At 40.9% G+C, this 22901-nt stretch overlaps 1 protein-coding gene across 1 annotated transcript in view; it reads left to right on the forward strand.

Annotated features, from left to right (window-relative positions):
- The first annotated feature begins 2649 nt into the window (after positions 1–2649).
- LOC109507307 (collagen alpha-1(XI) chain-like) overlaps positions 2650–22901 on the forward strand; it is a 40172-nt gene continuing 19920 nt past the window's right edge. The window contains exons 1-7 of the mRNA XM_019856637.1: positions 2650–3023; positions 9453–9617; positions 11714–11927; positions 12170–12332; positions 17915–18043; positions 21532–21621; positions 22373–22456. Of these exons, the coding sequence (XP_019712196.1) occupies positions 2912–3023; positions 9453–9617; positions 11714–11927; positions 12170–12332; positions 17915–18043; positions 21532–21621; positions 22373–22456 (957 nt within the window). The 5' untranslated portion in view covers positions 2650–2911. The remainder of the gene's footprint in view (positions 3024–9452; positions 9618–11713; positions 11928–12169; positions 12333–17914; positions 18044–21531; positions 21622–22372; positions 22457–22901) is intronic.

Genomic DNA, 22901 nt, shown 5'->3' on the forward strand with positions numbered 1-22901 from the left:
CTGAATCAAGTAGCACCGTGTTGCTACATGCTAACATTAGCCAGAGGGGATGCCTTTTCCATATCAGACATTTTTAAAATGTCCTCTTTGGGGGTCACGGTTGGAGCTGGAGTCGAGCCCATCTGACTTTGGAGCAAGAACCAGGGTGCACGGTGGATGAAGTCAAACTCTTGACTGAAACCCGACAGAGAATGCAATTTACCTGCGAAAGAGGAGACTTGAGGGGAGTGAACCCACAAAACAATCCGTCCCTCTATCCGTTGACCAAAATAAAGAAAAGTACAACAGAAAGTAGATGGATGGTTTGGGTTGCAAGTCTCCCTTTTAATCGTTAAAATGCTTTCTCTCTGGGGTTTAATTTTGGGGATTGACTTGACAAGTCTGAAAAGTCTTTCTTTTCTTCCACCTGATGTCTTCTTGTTCTGGTATTAGAGGGAGCGCTTGATTTATGAGGGGCTTCCATTCCTACAGCAGCGGGCTAACCCAGTAGCCGAGTGGTTCACACGTTTGCTTCCCAGTTTTGAGATTCTGGGTTTGAGTTCCCGGCATTTGCATGTTTTCCCCCCGTGCTTATGAGTTTTCTCCAGTTTCTGCAAATTCCTCCCACATTCCAAAAATCAGTAAAATCTAGTGTGCCTGAAGAAAAAGAAATAAACTAGGATTCGAAAAAAGAGGTGCCTGCAATAGTCCAAACATCTGTTAAAGCTGTCAATATTTCATTAATATCTCTTTGAACGTCAAGTCTGATTTTGTAGGCGTGGCCATCTTGGAAATGGGAGTTGGCCGAGTGTTGCGCTGATGAATCAAGAAATCCTGAATGCCAAATTTGAAACCAGACCTTGATTTCAACTAGCATTCATCTGAAAGATAAGCATTTTCTCTATTGATTTCTCAACTGGACATTAAAAAAAAAAAGACAAACAGCGTTAGCCCGCACTAAGTCTCAGAGTTTGGTCAATGTTTCTGGGGTGTTCAACTTTCAACTTGACTTCCACTCCAGGGTTTCCAGTTGGCACCCATGTTTTTTTTTTTTTTTATGCTTGATAATGCAAACCATTAACAATTTAGCATTCCTCCGGGCTGTTTATAGCTTTTAAGAGCTGAAAGCGGTATTGTTTGATTAGTGACAAGCACTCCACTTAGCGGCCTCATGCCGGCCTCTATGGCTTCCACCTGTGCTTCCATTTTGTCTTCCAGGTTTTTTTCTGCTGTTTTTTTATCCACTAATTATTATCATGCCTGAGGTCTGCAAGAGGAAACTGTCGAGTCTGGAAAACATTTGGATTTTTGGCTACCGGGTGCTAGATTTGTTTTGTTTAGTTTTTTTCCTCCTATGAAAGCAGTGGCCCGTATAAGGAAGCTGTTAAAACTCCATTTTGAAATGTCGACAATAACAACTCCGCCCCTTTTCTGCTTCATTTGCATTTCTGATCAGCTGACATGTCCTCCATTTTGTTTCATTTCGAGCGGACTAGCGGCAATGTGAATGCCTAAAGTTAACGAGTCTAAAAGCTCTTTTCATCCCCAGCGGCAGCTCACTTTCACACTCTGAGACACTCGCAGATGTACAAAGAGTGTGTCACCTATTTGGCCAGACATTTCCGTGCTCGACAGAGCTTTATAGTCCGACCATGCTAGTAGATGAGCTCATCGAAAGTCCTCTATAAATAGGCCAATTGGGAGATGAGATGCCAAAAACAACAAACACAAAAACATGTTATTATCCATTCGTCGGCTTTAAACTTTCAACGATGCGGATTAGTATGTCGACGCGTCGTCACGTCGACTAATCGATTCAGCCCCAAGCAGTGAGTTCCCTTTCCTGTTCCAAGGTTGTTATCATATTTTTCATAAATCATTGATCCAATACATCACTATTCTTTTCCGGTTGTATTGTTTTCATCAAACGTTTGTATTTTCAATTATGCCAAATGTCGCAGTTAGTTCGGTTCTATGGTTATCATCACACTTTTCATCATCAATGATACTTGACATCGCAGAAAGTTTTATTTCCTGTCATCACCTATCGTTGCCCTTTTAGCAATTGATGTCATATGACACAGAGTTCCATTCCCTGCTCAATGGTTATCATCACGCTTTTTATCTCTAGTGATCCCACAGGTCACAGTCGCTTCCTTTTCCATCTCCATAGATATCACTACCCCTTAATCTTTGACTATCCTATGTCTTAGTAGTTTATCTTTCCCGTTCTATGGTTATCATCACACTTTTACCATCAATGACCCAATATGTCGCAACCAGTTCCCGTTCCTCTTCTATGGCTTTTTTCTCCCACCATCACTTGACTGTTCTGTGAAGTCAAGCTCGATTATGCCGAGATTTGCCAGGCTCACGTGATGATGCTTTCAACTCTTTGAAGTTTTATTAGATTTTTTTTTTTTTTTGGTAGCCTTTTTTTTTTTTTTTTTTTTTTTTAAACAGAGTAGTTGAACACCACTTTTTTTCCCTTCACTTTTTGGAAGGTCTTGATGTGATTCGGGAGGAGTTGCACCTGAAGCCAGTGATGCTCTGCTAAAGTGATGGAGGTGAAGGGAGGACCAAAGGGAGGTGGAAGGGGCGTGGAAAGAACTTTCCAGAGTGGTGATTTGATGAACGGATGCTTTTCCTCCGCGAGTATCCTCCTCATTGGTCTTCGTCCAACCCTTCTCAAGGAGCCGACTGCATGTTTTTTTTTTCATGACAGCGCTCCACCATCAGTGTGCCGCTGCACTTGAAGAAAGGGGGAAGCCGGTCTGAAGCTTCTCGTCAGGCCGCCACAGTCATCGTCACTCCTCCCCCACATGGAGCTGTAATAGTGCGAGCACACACACTTTTTCAGGGGGATTTATTTTAATTGAACTTTTTCAATTTACCCACCAAAGTTCGTGCACCAGCCGCGCGGGCGATCACCATGGAGACGCAAAGGCGGCCCGCCAGATGGAGGACGAAAAGGTGGCTGCGGTGGTCCACGCTCGCCGCCGTGGTGGTCGTTACAATGCTACAAACTGCCGCTGTCAGAGCAGGTAAGAAGCCTTTTTTTAATGCTAATTAGGCCTTCCAACCTTCCTAATCAGATGATTTTTTTTTTCGCGTTAGATTTGATAAAATGACGTTGATGGATGAATTCTCGTGTTGATTGCTGGTTCCGCGAGCTCTTGCACCTTGCATTGGCAGCTTTTGTTGAGTTGAACTCGTGTGCCTTTTACGCACAGTTAAACCTTCCGTAAACTCCTTTCACGAGACGTCTCGCGTCACGTTCGACTTGCGAGTGATTGGAGGGTTCGAGCTAGCACACGCGCACCCCATGATCCCGCATTTGTTAGGTGTGGTTCGCTAAGGTGAGCGATGGATTTTGGACTGCTTTTGCGTCCTTTTGCTCGCACTCATCGTGCTCGGCTGTGCACTTGCTTTATTCTCATTCCTCTCGGTCATAAAACTGCTACTTGTGTTTGCGGGGCAGCTCCATTTCTCCAGTGTTCTGTTACGCACGACTTTTACGCACGGGATAATGAGAAACAGAGACTTGAAATAAGACGGGAATCGCCGATTTACGGGAGGAATCAACGCATTTCTCGTTACTCTGGAAATAAACAAACATTGAAAAAAAAAAGTGTTTAATTTTTTATAGTGATGAAATCTGAGACATGGATATCTTTTCCATCGCTCTAATATTATCCAAGCCATCCCCCAAAACCCACCCACGAAACACACACACACGCACACGCACACACACTCACACGCACACACACACACAAAACAAAAAAAAATGGTGGGGCGTTGATGGAAAAGGAAGGGGGGAGAGAAAATTCGACGATTTTGACTGGTTTAAAAGCACATATGTGGGTCACATTAACGTCGAGCTTTGAAGGATAGTGGTGGGAGAGCCAAAGAGACACCCATACTGTGCTGACTCTAGCCAGGAATTAAAAAAAAAAAAAACACATGCGTCTGCTGGCTTTGTAAGATTCATGCTTTCAAATATTTGTTCTGTTGGCCTCATTTCAAAGCCAAAAGACATGGACATTTCTGAGAAGAAGCCTTTGGTTGGCCTTCATGGGTCCTGCAATAGAGGAATTTTGATTTAAGTGGACCAAGAATCAAACCCATCAGCAGCAAAAATAGTCAGCAGCAGTCTATTTGGAAAGTGCATGAACATAAAACGTAAAATATGCAGATGACAGTAGCAAACGGTGCATGAAGAGATGTTTTATATATTGTTGCTGTCTTGTGAAAAACACACGTCAATTTTTGTCTTTTTTTTAAACAATTTTTACCTGAATGGACATGTTTTTTCACAGGACAGCGACGATAACCGGAAGTGAATGTGGAAAGCAGCAAGGATAGTCAGCAGCATTGTACGCTACCAAAAAACTACATTTATTATTCCTTTCTGTATGAATGGCAAACGGTACACCAATGATTCGATACTCTGTTTCCAGCAGTGAATAAGAACCGCAGCAAAGTTAGTCAGTCGCATTGTATGCGACAAATAAGTAGATGCCATTTATATAGAAGTGATTGTGCACAGCAGCAATAATCGTCAGCAGCATCACGTTACCAAAATCTATGGACATATCGAGAAATAATCACTTAATGAATGCCAGTAAGTATATGAATGTCAAACTGTACATGAATAAATAGATATCACATATACATAAGTTGATGTGACGAGCAACAAGAATAGTCAGCAGCGTTGTATGAAGCCAAATAACTGCATGTTCCAAATGACGCTCTATGGACGAGTGAAACACTTCACATGACTAGATGGTGCAGTCAATATGTAGATGTGAACAGCAGTAGGAATAGTCAGCAGCATTGTATGTAACCAAAAAAAAAAAAAAACGTACGTGTTGAAAAATATAATTATGAGTGGCAACTGTATGAGTGAACTGCAGCAAGGAGAGTCGGCAGTATTATGTGGAGCCACAATAGTCATGTACCGTACGTAGATAGAAAACGGCATATGAATAAATAGTTTCTATGCAGTATGATACAGAAGTCAGTGTGAGCAGCAGCAATAGTCAGCAGCATTGTAGGTCGTAAAAAAAACAAAATGTTTCAAAACTGCACATGAGGCGGTCGATGATACTATTCAGAAGTTGACGTGAACCTCCTCAACAATAGTTTGCATCTTATTGTGTAATCATGAAAGGCCTTCCTGTCCCACCATGATTGAGATGCAAGCTCACCATAATTGCACGATGTGCACACACAAACATTTGCAGGGTCTCCGAGGGGGCGGGCTTTAATTGCTGTCATTGCTGCCAGACCTCGTTAGAGAGTCTCTTGTCAAAGGGAGAGAAAAAAAAACTCCCCGGGAGAAGATTCCGTTGTAATCACAGCTCAATTCCACATCAAACCCAGTAGTCAGGGATGGAATTTTTCCCCTCCATGTCTGCCGTGTTCCCTTCAAATGATTTGAACAAGTTCTTTCTTCCTTTAGCTTCGTGTCTCTGCACGCACCTTAGGCAGGTAATCACACTTATTTTTTCTCTCCCCTCACTTTTTTTTCCCAGGGGAGCTTGTTAACACGGCAGACATTGGGCTGCTGACACACGTTGACAAATGAGCTGCCTTGATGGCTCGCAAACACTCCATTAAAGCAGTCGCGGTTATTAGTTGATTATCTCTTGAGTTGGAGCTCGGTGGCTGGAATGCTGGATCGGGACAGTGTGCCGTGCGGTGGGAAGAAGAAAAGCGAAGGGAGGAAAGTGAAGAGTGGGAATGGAGGGGGGGCTGGCTGCTAGATGGGCGGGTGTCCTAAGCAATGGGCCACATCTGGAATATATGAGGCCTCGAGGTATGCAGTAATGCACAAAAGGTATTCCCAAATTCTCAGAGAAGAAGCAGTAGCTCGGCACAGTCTTTCAACGGAGACTTTTTTTTTTTTAAACAAATGATTATGGTCCCTTTTGATCACACTATTGATGTGACATTTATATCCCCCCTCCACCCTTGATTGATTGACAGAAAAAAAATATCTCCATGCATAAAGAAAATGGAAAAACAATCCCTGAAGGGGTTTATAAGTGGATTATTTAGTGGTTTTTAACTAGATCATGAAAACATAATAAATGTGGCGGTATCCTAAACACACCTAATGACGTGTTATAAATGCCTCATTGTTTAAAAAGTATTTTTTAACATCAATATCAATTGTCTTATAAACAGTTATGTTCAGCATTAGGTGATGACTCACGATCAGGTACATGCAAGCTACTGTCACACATACGTCAATCTTATCATATGACGTCCAGTAAAGCCTTTTGTTTCTTCTTTATAGAGCAGTAGCAAAGTAGTTCACAGCCACTTAATGCTCAGAGTTTGGCAGCAAACTGGTTACTAAGCTCTGTATACGGCATTAGACAACAAGTTAAAAAGTGCTTTATTAATTGACTAGTAAACACTTCATGAATCATTAACAAACCAGTTAAGCATTATTAAGGTAAATAACAATTTTAAAAAATTATTGACAGCTACAAAACGCTTTATGAATCATAACTGAAGTACTTAATAACAACATTGTGAATCAATAATCCATCCATTCTCAGAACCGCTGGAGTCTATCCCACCAGTTTTTTTGGGGCAGGACAGCATTAGACAAGAAGTTAAAAAGTGCTTTATTAATTGACTAGTTAACACTTCATGAATCATTAACAAACCAGTTAAGCATTATTTAGGTAAATAACAATTTAAAAAAAGTATTGACAGCTACAAAACGCTTTATGAATCGTAACTGAAGTACTTAATCACGACATTGTGAATCAATAATTCATCCATTCTCAGAACCGCTGGAGTCTATCCCACCAGTTTTTTTGGGGCAGGAGGTGGGTTGCGCCCTGAACCGGTTCCCAGCCAATCACAGGGCGAATCATTCAAGTAGTTAATAACCACTTTTTAAATCATTAGAAAACTAGTTCATAACCAATTCATAAAACAGTAATAAACTAATCACTTCATAACGCATTAAGAAACTAGATAATAACACGTTCAAGCATTACAAAAACTCATGATAAATTATCAACAATTTTGTCAATAACCCTTTTGCAAGCATTGATAATTAATTTTAATCGTAATAAACTTGCTTAAAACAACTTTATAAATCATCAATAAAAAGAAATTAATAACACAGAAATAAATCAGAGTCGAGATGGTAAAGCATTCCTAAACTGATTAATAACCACTTTGTGAATCATTAATATACGTGTTTATGACTACTTGTTAAATCATTAAAAACTAGTGTGTTACCACTTCATAAAGCATTAATAAACTAGTTAATAACCACTTTATAAAGCAATATAAACGAGTTGATAACCACTTTCTACAAAGAAATTAATAACACAGAAATAAATCAAAGTCAAGATGAACAAGCCACTGACCACTTTGTAAAGCATTCCTAAACTGCTTGATAACCACTTTGTGAATCATTAATATACGTGTTTATGACTACTTGTTAAATCATTAAAAACTAGTGTGTTACCACTTCATAAAGCATTAATAAACTAGTTAATAACCACTTTATAAAGCAATAATAAACGAGTTGATAACCACTTTCTAAAGAAGGACCTATGCCTCACAAAGGTTGCTCAAAGAAGAAGGAGTAGAGAAAGTTGGGGCCATCGGAGTTTAGTCTTGAGTATGTTTTACTAAAGGGGGGTGAGTGGTGCACAGGGAGTGGTGCCAGGCCCATAATGGCTTCAGCATGTGGACTTCAAGCTCTAGCAGAAGCCCCACCACCACTCGGCACCTCCCCGCAGCCATCCCAACCAAGCAGGCAGCCACCCATACAGGAACCGCACAATCAGCACTTCCCTTGCTTCACGTGCCATGATCCATTTGTTTGCTGAATTTGCTGTCTCATTTCGCCACTTGAGTTCCAATATTACTGCTCCTCCCCGCCAAATAGCGCAAATTGTAGCCGGGAAGTACTGTTAGCTCGAGTCAGTGAGCAGGAGTGTACTATTATCATTCTGAAGCGGGGACGGTGGGGTTTGAGAGGGTGGCACTGCTGTGAAGAGAAAATGCATCATTTCACCCCCAAACATATTTGTATGATACCTAGCAGGCTACTTCCTGGTTCATACCGCGAGCAATAGCAGGGAGGAGCAGTGTCATCATGGCTCATGTGGCACCAACAGAAAATAAATTTCGCCAGGAAAAGTTTTTTTTTAAGGTTTGCTAGTATGCTAGCTCGCCAGCTACTTGCTCAATTAAATTGCAGATGAAACAAACAGAATCAGAATAATAATAATCGAAAGATATGTCGCAAGCTGCAATTGCAGACTTCTCATTGTTAAGAACTTCTTACGACCGGTCCGCGGGCTACCCCTGGCTTATAGGCTACGAGCTAGTTTGCGGACAATAACCGAGGAGAAAACAATGACAAAACTGCCATGAGCCAATGTTGTTGTTTTGTCATTTTCTCTCATAGTTTCGCACGCAGTAGAACAAAAGGGCCAAATTGCACGTTCAAACATTTTTTGGGTTTGTTATGCAAAGTGACCTCAAACAAGACTTCCAGGGCACAAGCGCAATCAGTCGGCCTCATTTCCCCTCTTCTCATCGCTGCGATAAGTCATCACGTGACAGGAAATGGACACAAAACGGGGATTTGCTCGAGGAATGCAGTGTGTATTATTGAGGGAGGGGGCCAGACACAAGAAAAGAGGCGTTTGGCCAGTGTTAAATAGTTGGGATGGTTAACCAAGCAGCAACAAGGGAGCCTTAAAAACCTGCAAATATTCTCGAAATAATATGAAGGCGTTGGAGTACTATTATTCCATGTTTTCACAGGACCTTTTGGCACCTCTCTTTCAGATGAGGGTTTAATACCATGTGTAGGCGTGTGTCTGTGCTAAGTTAGCTCATGGGGGGTGGAAAAAAAAAGGGGGGGTGCTTGATAGGTCTTGAATGTCAGAATTTGAACAAGTTTTTGATTTCTTGTCAAAATACCTTCTCATCTCAAAAATATGATAGAAATCAATTTTTTAAAAACAAAATTCATGAGGAAAATATGTGACTTTTTTTTCCATGAAATAAGAATTTTTATCTTGGTAAAAATGTAACTTTATTTTTATAATATTGTTTTTTTTTATCTTAAAAAACTGTCATGAAAATCAGATGACATTCTCTCAAAGGAAAAAAATAACATTTTGACAATCTGTATGAAGTGTAGTAGTTTCAAATGTTTTGTTTCTCTGGTTATCATGTATGGAAGGAATTAAAGAAAAAGAAAGCAACATCAAACTTTTTTATGTTAAAAAAAAACTGAAATATTGATCTTATCTTTTCAGTTGTTGTGCGTTTTCTTGAGAAAATATATTTCCAGAAAAAATACTTTTGTGTAAAATTACAACTGCTTTTTCAAAAGAACACAACTTTGTTTTCGCAATTTATGTTTTTCTCACTGAACTGAAGTGAATTGCACCTTCTCTTCTCTTCTGCCATCACAGCCGAGCCAGTGGACGTGCTGAAGGCTTTGGACTTCAAGAGCTCACCGCAAGGCGTCAAGAAAACACCCGGCTTCTGCACAATGCGCCGAGGCTCCAAACCCGATATTGCTTATCGAGTGAGCAAGAACGCTCAGATCAGCAGTCCGACCAAACAACTCTTCCCAGGTAAATGTCATCTTCTTGGGAACCAACACTTGCATTGTCCAAAGATTTTCCATCGCGGGCGAATGCAAAACATTTTTAAAAAATGATGAGGGGGAGATCACCTTCCATTTTTTTATGTCCTAAAGATGCCAAAAAATTCCAATGTAGCAGGCTTTACCTCGACAAGAGGTGTCCAAACCTTTTCCATCAGGCGTCGGGTGAATATTGAGGAACGTGGCGAATCACTCTATTCTTGCAGCTTTTGGTTATAAAAATTCAAATTTCAGACATATCTAAAGCTTTTCCATCAGGTGCCGGATGCAGAGAAATTGAAAGATGTGGAGGTTCATTTTTTCTTTCTTTTTTTTTTTTCTTCATTTGAGATTTCATGCACCCTGTAACCTGACAACATAAGGTGTCCACTGTAGTCACCGCTGTCCCTGAAAGGGTTAAAAAAGAGACTATGAGGAAATACAGTAAATTGGTGGCTTGAGGCTCGTCAGTAAAAATTCATAAATAAACCGATTCACATTAAAAGCCGCAGAGTTCGAAGAATGGGGGGAAAAAGTAGTGTCTTATAAACTGGAAAATACAGTCTAGTAATCGTTGGTGAAAATATGCTCAAAAAAAGTAGCCCAAACTTTTTCATCATTGTGCCAAATGTAGAAAAATTGAAGGATAAGGCAAGTCAACTAACATGGTTGGAACAAGGGGTCATAATTCAATTGTTCTTTTTCGGATTAGCCATGAAAAGGGAGAATGAGGGAACATGTGTTCAGTTGTATTTCTGTTGAGAACACAAAATGGCCCCTGATACGAAAAAGCTTTCCCAGAAGCTCTAAATCAACATCTTCCACTGTTTAATCATCACACAAACAAAGAGCAACACCCGCTTTGTGTTCCCCAATCATGTGTGCGAAAGTGGCGACGCACTACTTAGTTAAGTACAATGTAAACTGCCAGCGTCAATACAGTGTGCCCCCTTCTCAAATTTAATTGCTGCCAGCCTCCACTTTGCTGCAGTCGGCAGACAGTCAAAGACTGTCTGGCACTTTTTTTTTTTTTTTATTAGACACAGGCTGCCATGACGCATCATGGGTCAGGGGTGGGCAGCCTGTAGAGCGTGGACCGTGTGAGTCGTTGTCTGCGTCAAGTGAGGGCACCTCACTAAATCAGAAATGAATAAAAGAATCCTTCGAAAGTCGTTGCGGTGGACATAATGAACACTTTGTCTCGCTGAGGCCGTCTGGATGCTTTGGTTTAATGTGGAAAGAGAAAGACACATGGCGAAGGCAAGAGCCGTGGTTCTCGTCCTTCACACTGAGCTGACTTGACACATGTAGCCTTCACACTAAGCTCAACTACTTTATTTTAATCTTCATACTAAGTCAAACACGGGTCTTTTGCACTTCTCGCTCTTTTACCATTTATGCTGAAGTAAATGTGACACGATGAGCCTTCACTTCAGCTAAACTCAACTTGTTTAGCCTCCATGCAAAGCTTTTCTACTTTCATACTAAACTCAAATCTTTTAGCCTACACTTAAAGAATAACTTCACACATTTAGCCTTCACACTAAAGTAGATCTAGATATTTTAGGCTTCATGCTAAGATAAACTCAGCATTTCATACTTCCATACCACTCTTTAAGCTTTCTTGCTAAGTGAAAATTGACACTTTTAGCCTTCAAATTTTTTTCGGGAATTCCGTGAGTCACAGGATGATTATTATAATAATTATTTATTTTTTTAACCACGGTCCGCAACTGGGATGGGAGGGGATTTTTTTTTCTGCGGGAATGGGATGGGATGGGAGTGAAAAACCTCAGCTTGTTACTCTCTAATGCTAAGCTAACATCAACTATTTTAGCCTTCACGCAAAGCTAAATCCAGAGAGAGTCAATGCTTTTTTTTTCCCTCATCCTCAACTAAAGTTGACACGTCCTGCCCTCATCCAAAATTAAAATTGACACTTTCTGTCCTGCGTTCATGCTAATGAAAAATCTTGTTACTTATTATCATAATAATGCAATTATATTGAGCTGGCCAACCTCGCTCGGTAGCTGTTTCTTTTATGTTGTGTAATCTAATGAAATGTCACTGGGTGCCCTTTTCCAGGCGGAGTTTTCCCAGAAGACTTCTCCATCATGTTCACTGTCAAGCCCAAATCAGGCCTACAGTCCTTCTTGCTGTCGATGTACAACCAGCAGGGCATCCAGCAGCTGGGCGTGGAGGTGGGCCGCTCGCCCATCTTCCTCTACGAAGACCAGCACGGAAAACCGGCCCCTGAGGAATACCCCCTGTTCCGCTCTATCAACCTGGCTGACGGCAAGTGAGTGATCAGTGACCGCTTTCTTCACACGGTCTTCTCCATCAGCATACAGTATTAGGATTGAAGCTCCCGTTTCAGGCAATTGAATCATTTCCAGGGTTGGCATGTGAATAATTGCCTGTGTGTTGGTCATTAGGTGGCATCGTGTGGCCATCAGTGTTAGGATTGAAGCTCCCGTTTCAGGGGATTTCAGTCATTTCCAGGGTTGGCATGTGAATAATTGCCTGTTTGTTGGTCATTAGGTGGCATCGTGTGGCCATCAGTGTGGAGAAGAAGAGCGTCACCATGATTGTGGACTGTAAGAGAAAGGTGAAGAAGACTCTAGCCAGAGGAGAGGGGGCAGCCATTAACACGGAAGGCATCACAGTCTTCGGCACCAGGATCCTGGACGAGCAAGTCTTCGAGGTTAGCCACTCGCCATTTTGGAATTCCTGTTTGAACCCCTTGTTTTCTCCGTTCTTGCGGTGGGACATTTTAGAGGTGCTTAATGCGCCAAGGCAACACGATTGATTTGATTGTAAAGTTGGTCGAGGAAAGATGTTTTTGGCCAAGTTACTGTTTTTTTTCCATGTATGCTTTTGTGCTAAGCTAAGCTCAACACTAGCAGCCTTCATGTTACTCCTGCCAAGCTAAACTCAACACTATCCATCACTAAACATGTCATGCTAATTTAAAGTCAACACTTCTAACGTTCTACGCTAAACACGAGACTTGATGGAATGTTGCCGGACTTGTACGAATCCATCTTCATGACCTACCTGCATTCAAAACTCAACTCATGAGTTAAACTCAATATGTTTTTTAGCCTTCATGCTACCCATACCCAACTCTTAACCTTTATGCTAAGCTAGAGCCTACACTTACTACCTCAACACTCAATTCAACTCTTTCAGATTTCACATTAATTTCAACCTAAGTATTTTAGCCTTCACGGTAAACTCCAGTCGACACGTTCGGCCTTCGTGCTCAGCTAAATCCAACTCCTTTAGCCTTCATGCTAAGCTAAAGTTGTTACATTACATGCGTAATATACAACCAAGTCTTTTAAACTTAACGCTAAAATAAACTGAACACATTTAGCTTGTACAGTAAGATAAGATGAATATATTTCAGGCTTCATGCTTTTGTGCTTAACTCAACTCAGCATTTTCAACGTTCAAGCTAATTCCAACTGTTTTAGCTTTCCTGGTAAATCTGAATTTAGCACTTTGAGCCGTAATGCTTGGTTAAACTAATTTTCTAGAGCATTTACACCAAGTTCAACTCTTTCATATTTCAAAGGAAGTTAAATTCACGCTAAACTATATTTGGTTCTTTTCGCCTACTCTGTACTCAGTCAAATGTAGCAAAGCCAAGCAGGTTGTGACCTGAATGGAAAATGTGACTTTGACGCTTTAATTTGTGGCTAAAGTGAGGCAGCCGTGGTTAAATGTCCTGACAGTGTTGATAAGGAAATATAGCATGGTTACATGGGGCTATAAAAGCCGTGGTTGTGAATTAGTTTCATGAGGGAAAGAACGCCAGACTGGAAGCCACACTGAAGATTGTAATTAAGGTGGTTATGAGTTGAGGGGAGACGAGTTAACAACACTTTCTCCAACTTTTCACTATTTATAACACGCTTGAGATTATTTTTTTTCTTAAATCACCTCATGCGAAATTAAATCCAAAACTCTCAGCCGTGCTAAATTCATACTAAATTCAACTCTTCTAGTCCTCAAGCCAACCAAATTCAACACATTTTAACCTTCATGCTAAGCTAAATTCAACATTTTATGTCTTCATTTTGAACTGCAATTGTTAGCATTCACACAAAGCTAAAAAAGGTAAATCAACTCTTTTATCCTTTCTGCTATGCTACCTGCAACTCATTTGGCCTTCCAGCTAAGTTAAGCAGACGTTGAGGTGTTTTTCATCAGACGCTATAAAGACATTGAAACACATGTGAGCCTGTGTTATAATTGCTTCCTGCTTAATGGCTGATTACTAACATCCTGTGTTGTTGTATTTTCATTATTGTAGCATATGTTCACATAATACGAGCCGTATGTATTTTGACTTCAGTTTTTGTTGTGATTGTACTTCAGTCATCCCCCTTTGACACCTTTGGAACGTAACCGGCTGTACTGAAAAGTTGCATATGTTCATGCTCAGAAAATACAGACCCAGCCATAGGAAATAATGGAAAGTGAATTCGTCGGTTGCAGCTTTAAATAATTCGGCAATGTAAAACAACCTACAAGTACAGGCCTTGGTTTGAAATGGTTTGAAAAACATGTTAACATTCCCAATTGTAATTTAAGTGTAAAGAGAAGTTAGCGGCTGTACAGTAAAACTCAGTACAACTCATATTAAGCTATTCATGCTTTAAAAAGCGTTCACAGACACAAAATACGTTCACCTTCGAATTCTGATTGTCGTGATTCTTTTGTCTTTCATCCTAATCCTAAAGTAAAACTCAGCCTGACTTATTCCGACGTCAGACAACACAAATGTAGCCCGATTTTGAGCCGACAGACGTGTCGCAGATGTGTTGTCTTGATGCATCGTAGCCCGTGTAGTGTGATATACTCAAAGATTGGTCATCTGGCGTCTTGGATGCTTCACGGCGAAAGTCTGTCAGATTAGAATTGTTGTTCGTCTTGCTGCAGGGTGTAACTTGTCCTACGTCATCCTTTGATTGGTTCTTTGGTATTCAATAAGAAGACAGTGGCCTCCTACTTTAGCCTACTGCTGGGTGGCAGATGCAGGAGTCTTGCAAGTGCAAGAAGCTGGAGTAATGTTCAGCGTGTGCTCACATTCCACAGCTGGTAGACACATCTCCTCGCCCAGCAGGTTTATCAATTCTACTGCCTCTGTGCTCCCACTTTTTTATATTTAATACAGATGGTGCTGTTCCAGTTAATTGTGTGTGAGCTCCGCTAATTGTAAAACTTTGGGGATTAGATTAGCACAAAGGCTTCACGAAATTGAATTTAGTATGAATGAAGGAAATGCATTGTTTAGCCCAAAATAAATAAAAACTGTTTCAATTCAGCTAATTGTGACAAGAAGTGTTGAGAGGATAGCATGATTGCAGCAGGTGCTGAGTTTACCGTAGCATAAAAGCAAGAAGTGCTGAATTTGGTTCAGCTTGAATCTCAACGAACCATTAGCCGACACCGGGCTACAACTCAAGTGTAGTTTAGCATTATGACTACATTCCATTGTACCTACTGTGATGCGATCCCACCCGCCCTTTTCACATAAAAGCACCATTGCTCATCTCAGTCGACGTCTTCAGCCTTCGCCCGCTGCTACTAAAAGTCTGTAGAATCTGGAGAGTGTTAGGCACACTTCCCTCGGCTAATTGTTGTCCTTGTGCATTTTTTTTTTTTCAAATTCCATTTGCGTGTGTTGTTCCACTTCCACAGCTCCGCCTGTGTCAGTGCAATAAGACAATAAGAAATAAAGCAAGAGAGTTGCTCATAGGAGGAGGAATAAGCAGCTGGATGGTGTGTCACGTCCTGACCTGGACACACGCACGCACATGTGGGCTGTGATTGGTGTCAAGGGCAGTCCAGAGTGATGTCATCAGGGTGAGAGAGATACAGAGTAGAGAGAGAGAGTCTGCCCCTGTTGATGTTGCAATACTTTTTCTTTAGTTTGTGCCAGAGTCAAGCTATCACCATAAACAAGTATCATTTTTCCATTCTTCCAAGTGTAAAATTAAATTAACTGTTGTTATTGAGACAGAAAAACAATAAAACGCTTCATCTTGAAATGGCACGCATTTAATCTCAGTTTGTTGCATTTAGGTCAGCAGTTAGGCTCAAATGGTTGATTTTAAGTTCACTTGAAGGCTGAATGTGTCAGAGTGTAGGCCAGGGGTCACCGCAGGCATCCGGTAGAGCCCCCAAGGACCTCATGAGTAGCCCACAGGCCTGTTTTAACAAAAGCTCGCCAGTGATGGGACATTGTCATTTCCTAGGAATTTGGTTTAAGTGGGCATTTGAAAGCATAAACACTGGCAAAGACTTATCGCTAGTGTTGCATATTGATGTTTGTCTGTTTCCGAATTGTGAGAAAGAATTAATATGACCAGTATCCAAATGAACATCAGTCTTATTAAAGCTCATTTGAACAAATATGTTGTTTCAAAAGCGGATATGAAACTATAGTAACCCTTTGTACTAATCGGTACCCAGGAAGTAATTTCCAAAAAGGTTGATGGCCCCTCATATCGTCGAAGAGAGTTTAGTTCGTTAAGTTTTGCATGTAGCTGGAAAGGCTGAATTTAGGTTTGTGCGTGTCATTGGGGTGGCATAGCTCAGTGTTAGAGTGGTTAGGCTGCTAACTCAGAAGTTGTAGGTTCAAATCCCCGGCCATTGTGACCATGGCAAAGTGTTGTTGAGCAAGATACTGAAGCCCCAGTTGATCCTAATGTGTGAGAAATCAGCGTCAAGCGCTTTGAGTGCCTTGGAGGTGGAAACACGTAACTCAAGTGAAAGACCGTTTTCGCCTTGTTTGGTTGACATGTAATGAGACAAATCAAAGATTTATCCATTTATTTATTTTGCAAGTTGCTAAAGTGGCTCATTTTAATTTAAGTTGAAAGCGGAACGTGTTCAGCGTAGCTTTGCAAGTCGGCTAAAATAGTTGAAATCGATCCGACAGCCAAATGTGTCATGTTCATCTTCATATGAATGCATGAAGTTCATTTTGGCTGGAACGCTTCATTGTAACTTAGTTTGACTGGTAGGTTGTGTTGAGTCTAGCTTAGCAGGAAGTGGATGTTGTGACATGTCCTTCTCCGTTGAATCTCGTGAGCGTCCCCGTAGTGCCGACATTTTAACATAAACATCCCACCGCGCAGAATTAATAAACGGAGAATGGAGGATGTGGAGCGGATATCAACAAGTTCATGCGCACTAATACTAACAAAGGCAAGACAAACAGACAAATAAATCACCATGTTGCTCGGCTTGTTGTTGCTTCTTCGCGTCCTTCGTGACAACGCTGTCTCGACGTATGAAAGCATGTGTCGCAACTTGACTGTCACACAAGTGTAAAAAACAAGTAAACCGCTGTGAATAGAACAACTTTTACGGCAATATGTTTTGAACTTGCCCTTCACTTTGATGACATGGAAGCGTATTGCACTGAGCAAAAAGAGGGCAGAAATAAGTGGAGCGCTTTTCGAGTTTATTGGACGGTCATCATAACACCGCTTCGCCATCAGTGCTCAAGTAAAAGCACACCTGCGGAGTTCATCCATGCTGACTGAGCTGACGTCTTGCAGGCTTTAGTTGCCAAATGCTGCCTTCAAAATTTGTACACAAATCTCTTCAGAATTTATTTCAAGAAATGTGTCACTTTAGAAATCTTTATTTGTATTTATGTATTTATTTATTCCTTTGCTGATTGGCTACAAGTCGGAGGGTTCCACGAGATTCTTAGTCAGGCATGTTGGCTCAGGTTGAGGTTATATGATATGAAAAAAAAAAAATCTAAAATAACTCTTTTCAAACTATGTTAGTGTTATCGCGATTGATTTCAACTATTCCAATTTGCTGATTGACTGGAAACGGTCACATTCTTCAACTTGCCTTAGAGTGAGGCATGTTGGCTGACGGCAATGGTTAGCGGTGCAGATGTAATTTCCTTTTCCAAAAGCTCATGAAAACCAGACGTCCGTAAGATAACTACAGACCTTGGTTATTTATCTGCCGTGCACGGGGACTGGCGGCTTCTCTCGCGGCAGATGCTACAATAGGTTGCAGATTCGCCTCCAGCCTTGATTCACGACCTTTTTATATCGGGAGGATTACGGCCTATCGTGCTCGACCACATCCTGCTTGTTGTGTTTTTACTGTCACCTTTTATGACGGCCGGGCTGTGTTACTCAAGAAAAAGGCGCAAACGGCTTGCACGGAAACACTCCATTTGTGTCGAAAAATGGCTTTTTTTTTTTTAAGCTGATGTTGTTTGTCTTTGTCATGGTCTAGGGTGACATCCAGCAGCTGCTGATCGTGGCAGACCCCCGGGCCGCCTATGACTACTGTGAACATTACAGCCGCGACTGTGAAACCCCCAACCACAGGGACACCCCCCAAGCCCAGGAACCTGAGGAAGAGGTTAGTCGAAAAGGGAATGCATGGAAAGTTTGACTTTAATTCACATATAAAATTCATCAAATATTATCCGTACATCTTAAAAAAAAATACTAATCATCATAACATTCATTCAAGAGTGCAATAAAAGTTTCTTTCATTATGCGTAAGAGTAACTTTTTTAAATACAGTCGTTTCCCCTTCCTAATTATACAAAAATATTCCTAAAATTCTTTATTATTGTTCTCAATTTATTTATTGGCGTGGAGCAATGTGTGTGGTGTCCATTTTGGCTCAAGTTGGTTTGCGGCTGTTCGAAATTACACAAAAACAATTTAAAAATTGAACAAGCGTATTTTTCTAGATTATTTTTAGAATTCTGCACTTTATATTCTGCCTTAAAATGAAGCGTGGGGCATCCAAAGTGACCAAAATAGGATTCCTTGCCTATCAAAAATTTTGTTCATTTTTTTGTGCGTGTTCCTTCTCCAATATGAGTCACTACCGTCAGCTGATATTTTCCGTCAACTAACCGATGAGCTCATGTTGGAAAATTTCCCCCCCTTTTTTTTCCTTGCCGCAGAGGTCAACCCGAGCCCCATTTTTGCAGTGGCCCCGTGATTTATATCACTAACGAGTACAGCAGGCTGTGCAACTCGAAATCCAAACTTTTTTCCTTTTCATCCATTGCAGCAAGACTCCCAATACCTGGAAACGTTTTTTTTTTTTCTTTTCTTTTTCTTTTTTCTCAATGCCGGGTTCAAGTGTGGAAGAAGTGGCTGGAAAATGTTGCTTCATCATCATCAAGTTTACTCTGGTGGAGGCTGTCAAGCGGAGAGACAGAGGGGGGAGGGGAGGGGGGAGAGAGAGAGAGAGAGAGAGAGAGAGAGAGAGAGAGAGAGAGAGAGAGAGACATGGTTTATTCGCTGTCGACGTTATAGCTGGAATGTTTCGCGCAATTCCTCTCATCATTGCTTTTTAAACTCACTGTGGATGATGATGGAGACCTTTTCTTGTCAGGGAAGTGCAATATCTATAGTTTGGCTTCTTTTTAGGAAAGGGCAACATCAATAGTTTGATTTCCTTTTAAGAAAGAGCCACATCAATACTTTTTCTTTTTGAGGGAAGTTTAACATCAAATGTTTGACTTCGTTTTAGGAAATGGCCCCATCTATTGTTTGTTTTCCTTTTAGGAAAGTGCAACCTCATTATACTTTTCTTTTAAGGACAGTGCAACACAAAGACTTTCTGTTCTTTTTGGGAAAGTGCAATCACTATAGGTTGTGTCCTTTTTTGAGAAAGTACAGCATCAATTGTTTGTCTTCTTTTTCGGAAAGTTCCATATCAATTCATTGTTACTGACAATAGACAGTGTGGATGTTCCGTACAGTGCCTCTCATTATCGATTTTTAAACAGCTTTACTCTGTATGGTGAACGGAGACTTTTTAGGAAACTGAAAAATGAATTGTTTGCAATCCCTTCAGGAAAGAGCAACGTCAATCCTTTTCTTTTTATGAAAGTGCATCATCAATAGTTTTTTTTTCACCATCAAGGTGACAATGTTCCACACAGTGCCCCTCATCAAAGACTTTTAAACAGATTTACAAAGGCGTGGATGTGTAATGAAACCTCCACCAGGGAGCAACCGCCTTGACCCTGCTGTCACCGTGCAGTTGTCAGCCACATGTGTGCGGCCCAGGATGAAAGGAAAGAGGAAGCTGGAGTGATACGGGAGTGGTGCGTGTCCATATGTGCGCACGAGTGCGCGTCCAATTCCAATTTCATCCGGGCCTTGCGGTGAAGCTCCCAGCTAAGCACTTCACCGTCGTAAATCCACACCCCCACAACTCCTCAACCCTCCTGTCTGACTGTCTCGCCTGTCTGGCCGGGCCTCCGCTCCAAGTGTGACCTCTGGACGGATGTTGAGCCGACATTGCGGCTTTGATCACTCTTTCGCAATGTCAACAGTTGTCCAGGGGACTAATATCAATCCCTGTAAAGCATATCCTGGATTGGGGGCTTAATGGACGTCCTCACTATTGTTAAACTGTCAATAAATGTATGCCGGGAGGAAATGGGGTTCCTGAAAGATATGCCATTAGTTCTCCAAATGAAAGCTTCTCAAACAAACACACACAAAAATTATTTAATCGTATCCGTCAGTATAATCTTTGCCTTTCTTCCTTTTAGAAAAGTAAATCAATCTATTTTTGTTGTTGTTATTGTTGTTGTTTTTTAGGAAAATGCAACCTTAATTGTTTGCCTTCTGCTTAGCAAAGTGAGATAGCAGTCATTTGTCTTCTTTTTAGGAAAATACAATAGTGCGCTTTCGTTTTAGGAAAGCATAACATCATAGTTTTTTTTTTTCTAAAACAATGTGACAACACTAGTTTGGCTCCATATCAAGTTTTTTTTTCTTGTTAATAAAGTACAATATCAATATTTTGCATCCTTTCAGGACAGTGCAGCACCATTAGTTTGTCCTCTTTTTAGAAATCACTGGTTTGTCAGTACAGTTGAATTTGAACTTAGCTTAGCATACCTTTTGATTCCACCTTTGACATTTGTAAAAGCGTATGTTGAATATGAAATACTTTACTGTAAATCCATTACAAGACGTAATCTGACAGACAATCGCAAGTTCTAGACAGCGACAATGAGTTGAGCTCATTTTACTTCAGCTTTGTGTAACTTTGATGAGGTGCTTGGAAGTTTATGTCAACCTTTATTGAATTTGAAATATTTTTGCTGTAAAAAAAAAAAAAAAAAAAAAAAACATTCGTATTTCCGGCTCCCCTCAATCTCCCTCAAAAGGGAATGTGACTAACGCAGTGAGACAGCAACCCTTAGCTTTTTTTTTTGTTCGGCGTGCCTTCGAGTCTACCTTTGAAGTGTAAACGTTTTCTGAATTGGTTGCTTCGGCTTGCACCAATCCCCACAGAAAATGCTAATCAGAGCAACTTGTATCCATTTCCTTTGCGGTTTGTCCTGAGTGGCTCGACTTTGAGGCCGTAAATAAACAGCAACATTATATGCCTGAAGCTGATTATTTTGCACCGCATTCATGCGGGCTATTTTAGAGCTCAGGGCGCACGTTTATTTAGCGCTATAAGTCATTTAGTGGCTGCTATTTGCTCCTGTAATTTTGCCTTTTACCACCGATGAGTCAGGGCTGCACGCTCACTTTAATGAGGCCCCATTAATGAACGCCTCTGGCGATCATTGACGTTCAGACCTACGTGTAGCCGCGCGTCACATTTGACCGCATCATATCTTGTTTGGAAGCAAACAAGAGTCATTGTTATTCATCCATATATGTATTTTATACTGTTCTATGGATGTGATTTATTTCAACATGTTATTTCTAAAATAGCATGGCGAGTATAGCTCCGCCTCGCTCTCTTTTGCCATGTAAATGCTGTACAATATGACATTGTGCTGGTGTATTTACATGACGACGTTGATTGACTGCACCCCTTCCCCCGTCCATTTTCTTCCTCCCCTTTTACAGTACACTAACTATGATTATGGTGAGTTATATGACTACACCGAAGAAGCGCTCACCACTGAACCTGCCCCAACTGAAGGAGCGAAGACTGAGGTACCGCCGCTACTCACACTGTTTTCATGGCCGACGCTTGTCATGAATAACGAGCATGTCCGAGCGTGTGTTCTTGTCCATCTTTTGTCTGTCTCAATTTTCCTCTTTTTTTTTTACGTTCAGTTTAAAATCTTTAGGGGATTTATGTGGGTGTTAATTAGGCCAGCAATCAAGTATCTATGCAGTCAAATAGCTCATTTTAAAGAATTTGACTGGCAGTATAACGTCAAAAGAGTACCGTAGGAAAGTGCAAAGGGAAGAGTTTGTGCTTTTAGGGAACAAAAGATGCAGACAAGTGCAACAGCAACAGTTTGATGCTTTGTAAAATGAGTTAACAAGTTTGATGTACTGCCAAAGGCATATTGCTAGCGATAATGTCCGCTAGTCAGAGGCTGAGCCGCACTGTACTTGTTTACGGAATATGAGTCGTGTGGCTCGGATGCGAGGCACTTAAACTTTATGTCCCTGACAGAATATGCTGTTTCCATTGAGATAAACCAAATAAATGATATAATTAGCAAAACCAGTCAAAGGTTGTTTTAGCTAGTTGCATGGTACCTAATAAGGTAGAAAAGGTATTTAGATATCTGAAATTAGAGTATTAAGAATGCCACAGACCTAATAAAAACATTTCTATTTTGGGGGGTATAATTCGACCACTCTGTCATTGGTCAGCATTCGCTATTTAAAATAAAAAAAAACAAAAACAAAGTTTTGTGCCCTCGTTGTAAATTTGTGCTTCTGATTTCAGACCGTTGTAGATGGCGACTACTTCACCGATTACGACTACAGCATCGTGGATGGAAGTCAGCCTGAAACTCCCACGGCGGGCCAGGTAATTTTTTAAACATTTTTTATTTAAAACGTTTTAAATGTTCATATAATGTGTAAGAATGAGTCAAATCATTAAGATGGCTTAGTCGAGTAAGTCGCCAATTCGAGCGTAGCCTCATCAGGTTGTAAACATTCCTTAGAACGTACACATTCCGCATTCAGCTGTCCTTGATGCGAGCATCCACTATCCAAAACATTTCAGAAATTTTAATGATCGTTGACGGTGGTGAAAAGCCTTATTTGGTCAAAATCATCAAAGCCGCACATGCTACTGTTTTTTTCCCCTCGCGAGAAACGACGTTGTAAAGGCGGCCGCAGCAGGAAATCGTTGTCATTCAGCGAAGCATAACCGATGGAAAACTGGTAGGCAGACAGACAAATCATCCCTCCCCTTTTCCATGCTTCTGACATATCCAGAATTTGGCAGCCTTAATTTGTACTTCATC

This window comes from Hippocampus comes, unplaced genomic scaffold (genome assembly GCF_001891065.2).
Source record: "Hippocampus comes isolate QL1 unplaced genomic scaffold, H_comes_QL1_v1.1 scaffold105, whole genome shotgun sequence".
NCBI classification, from domain to species: domain Eukaryota; kingdom Metazoa; phylum Chordata; class Actinopteri; order Syngnathiformes; family Syngnathidae; genus Hippocampus; species Hippocampus comes.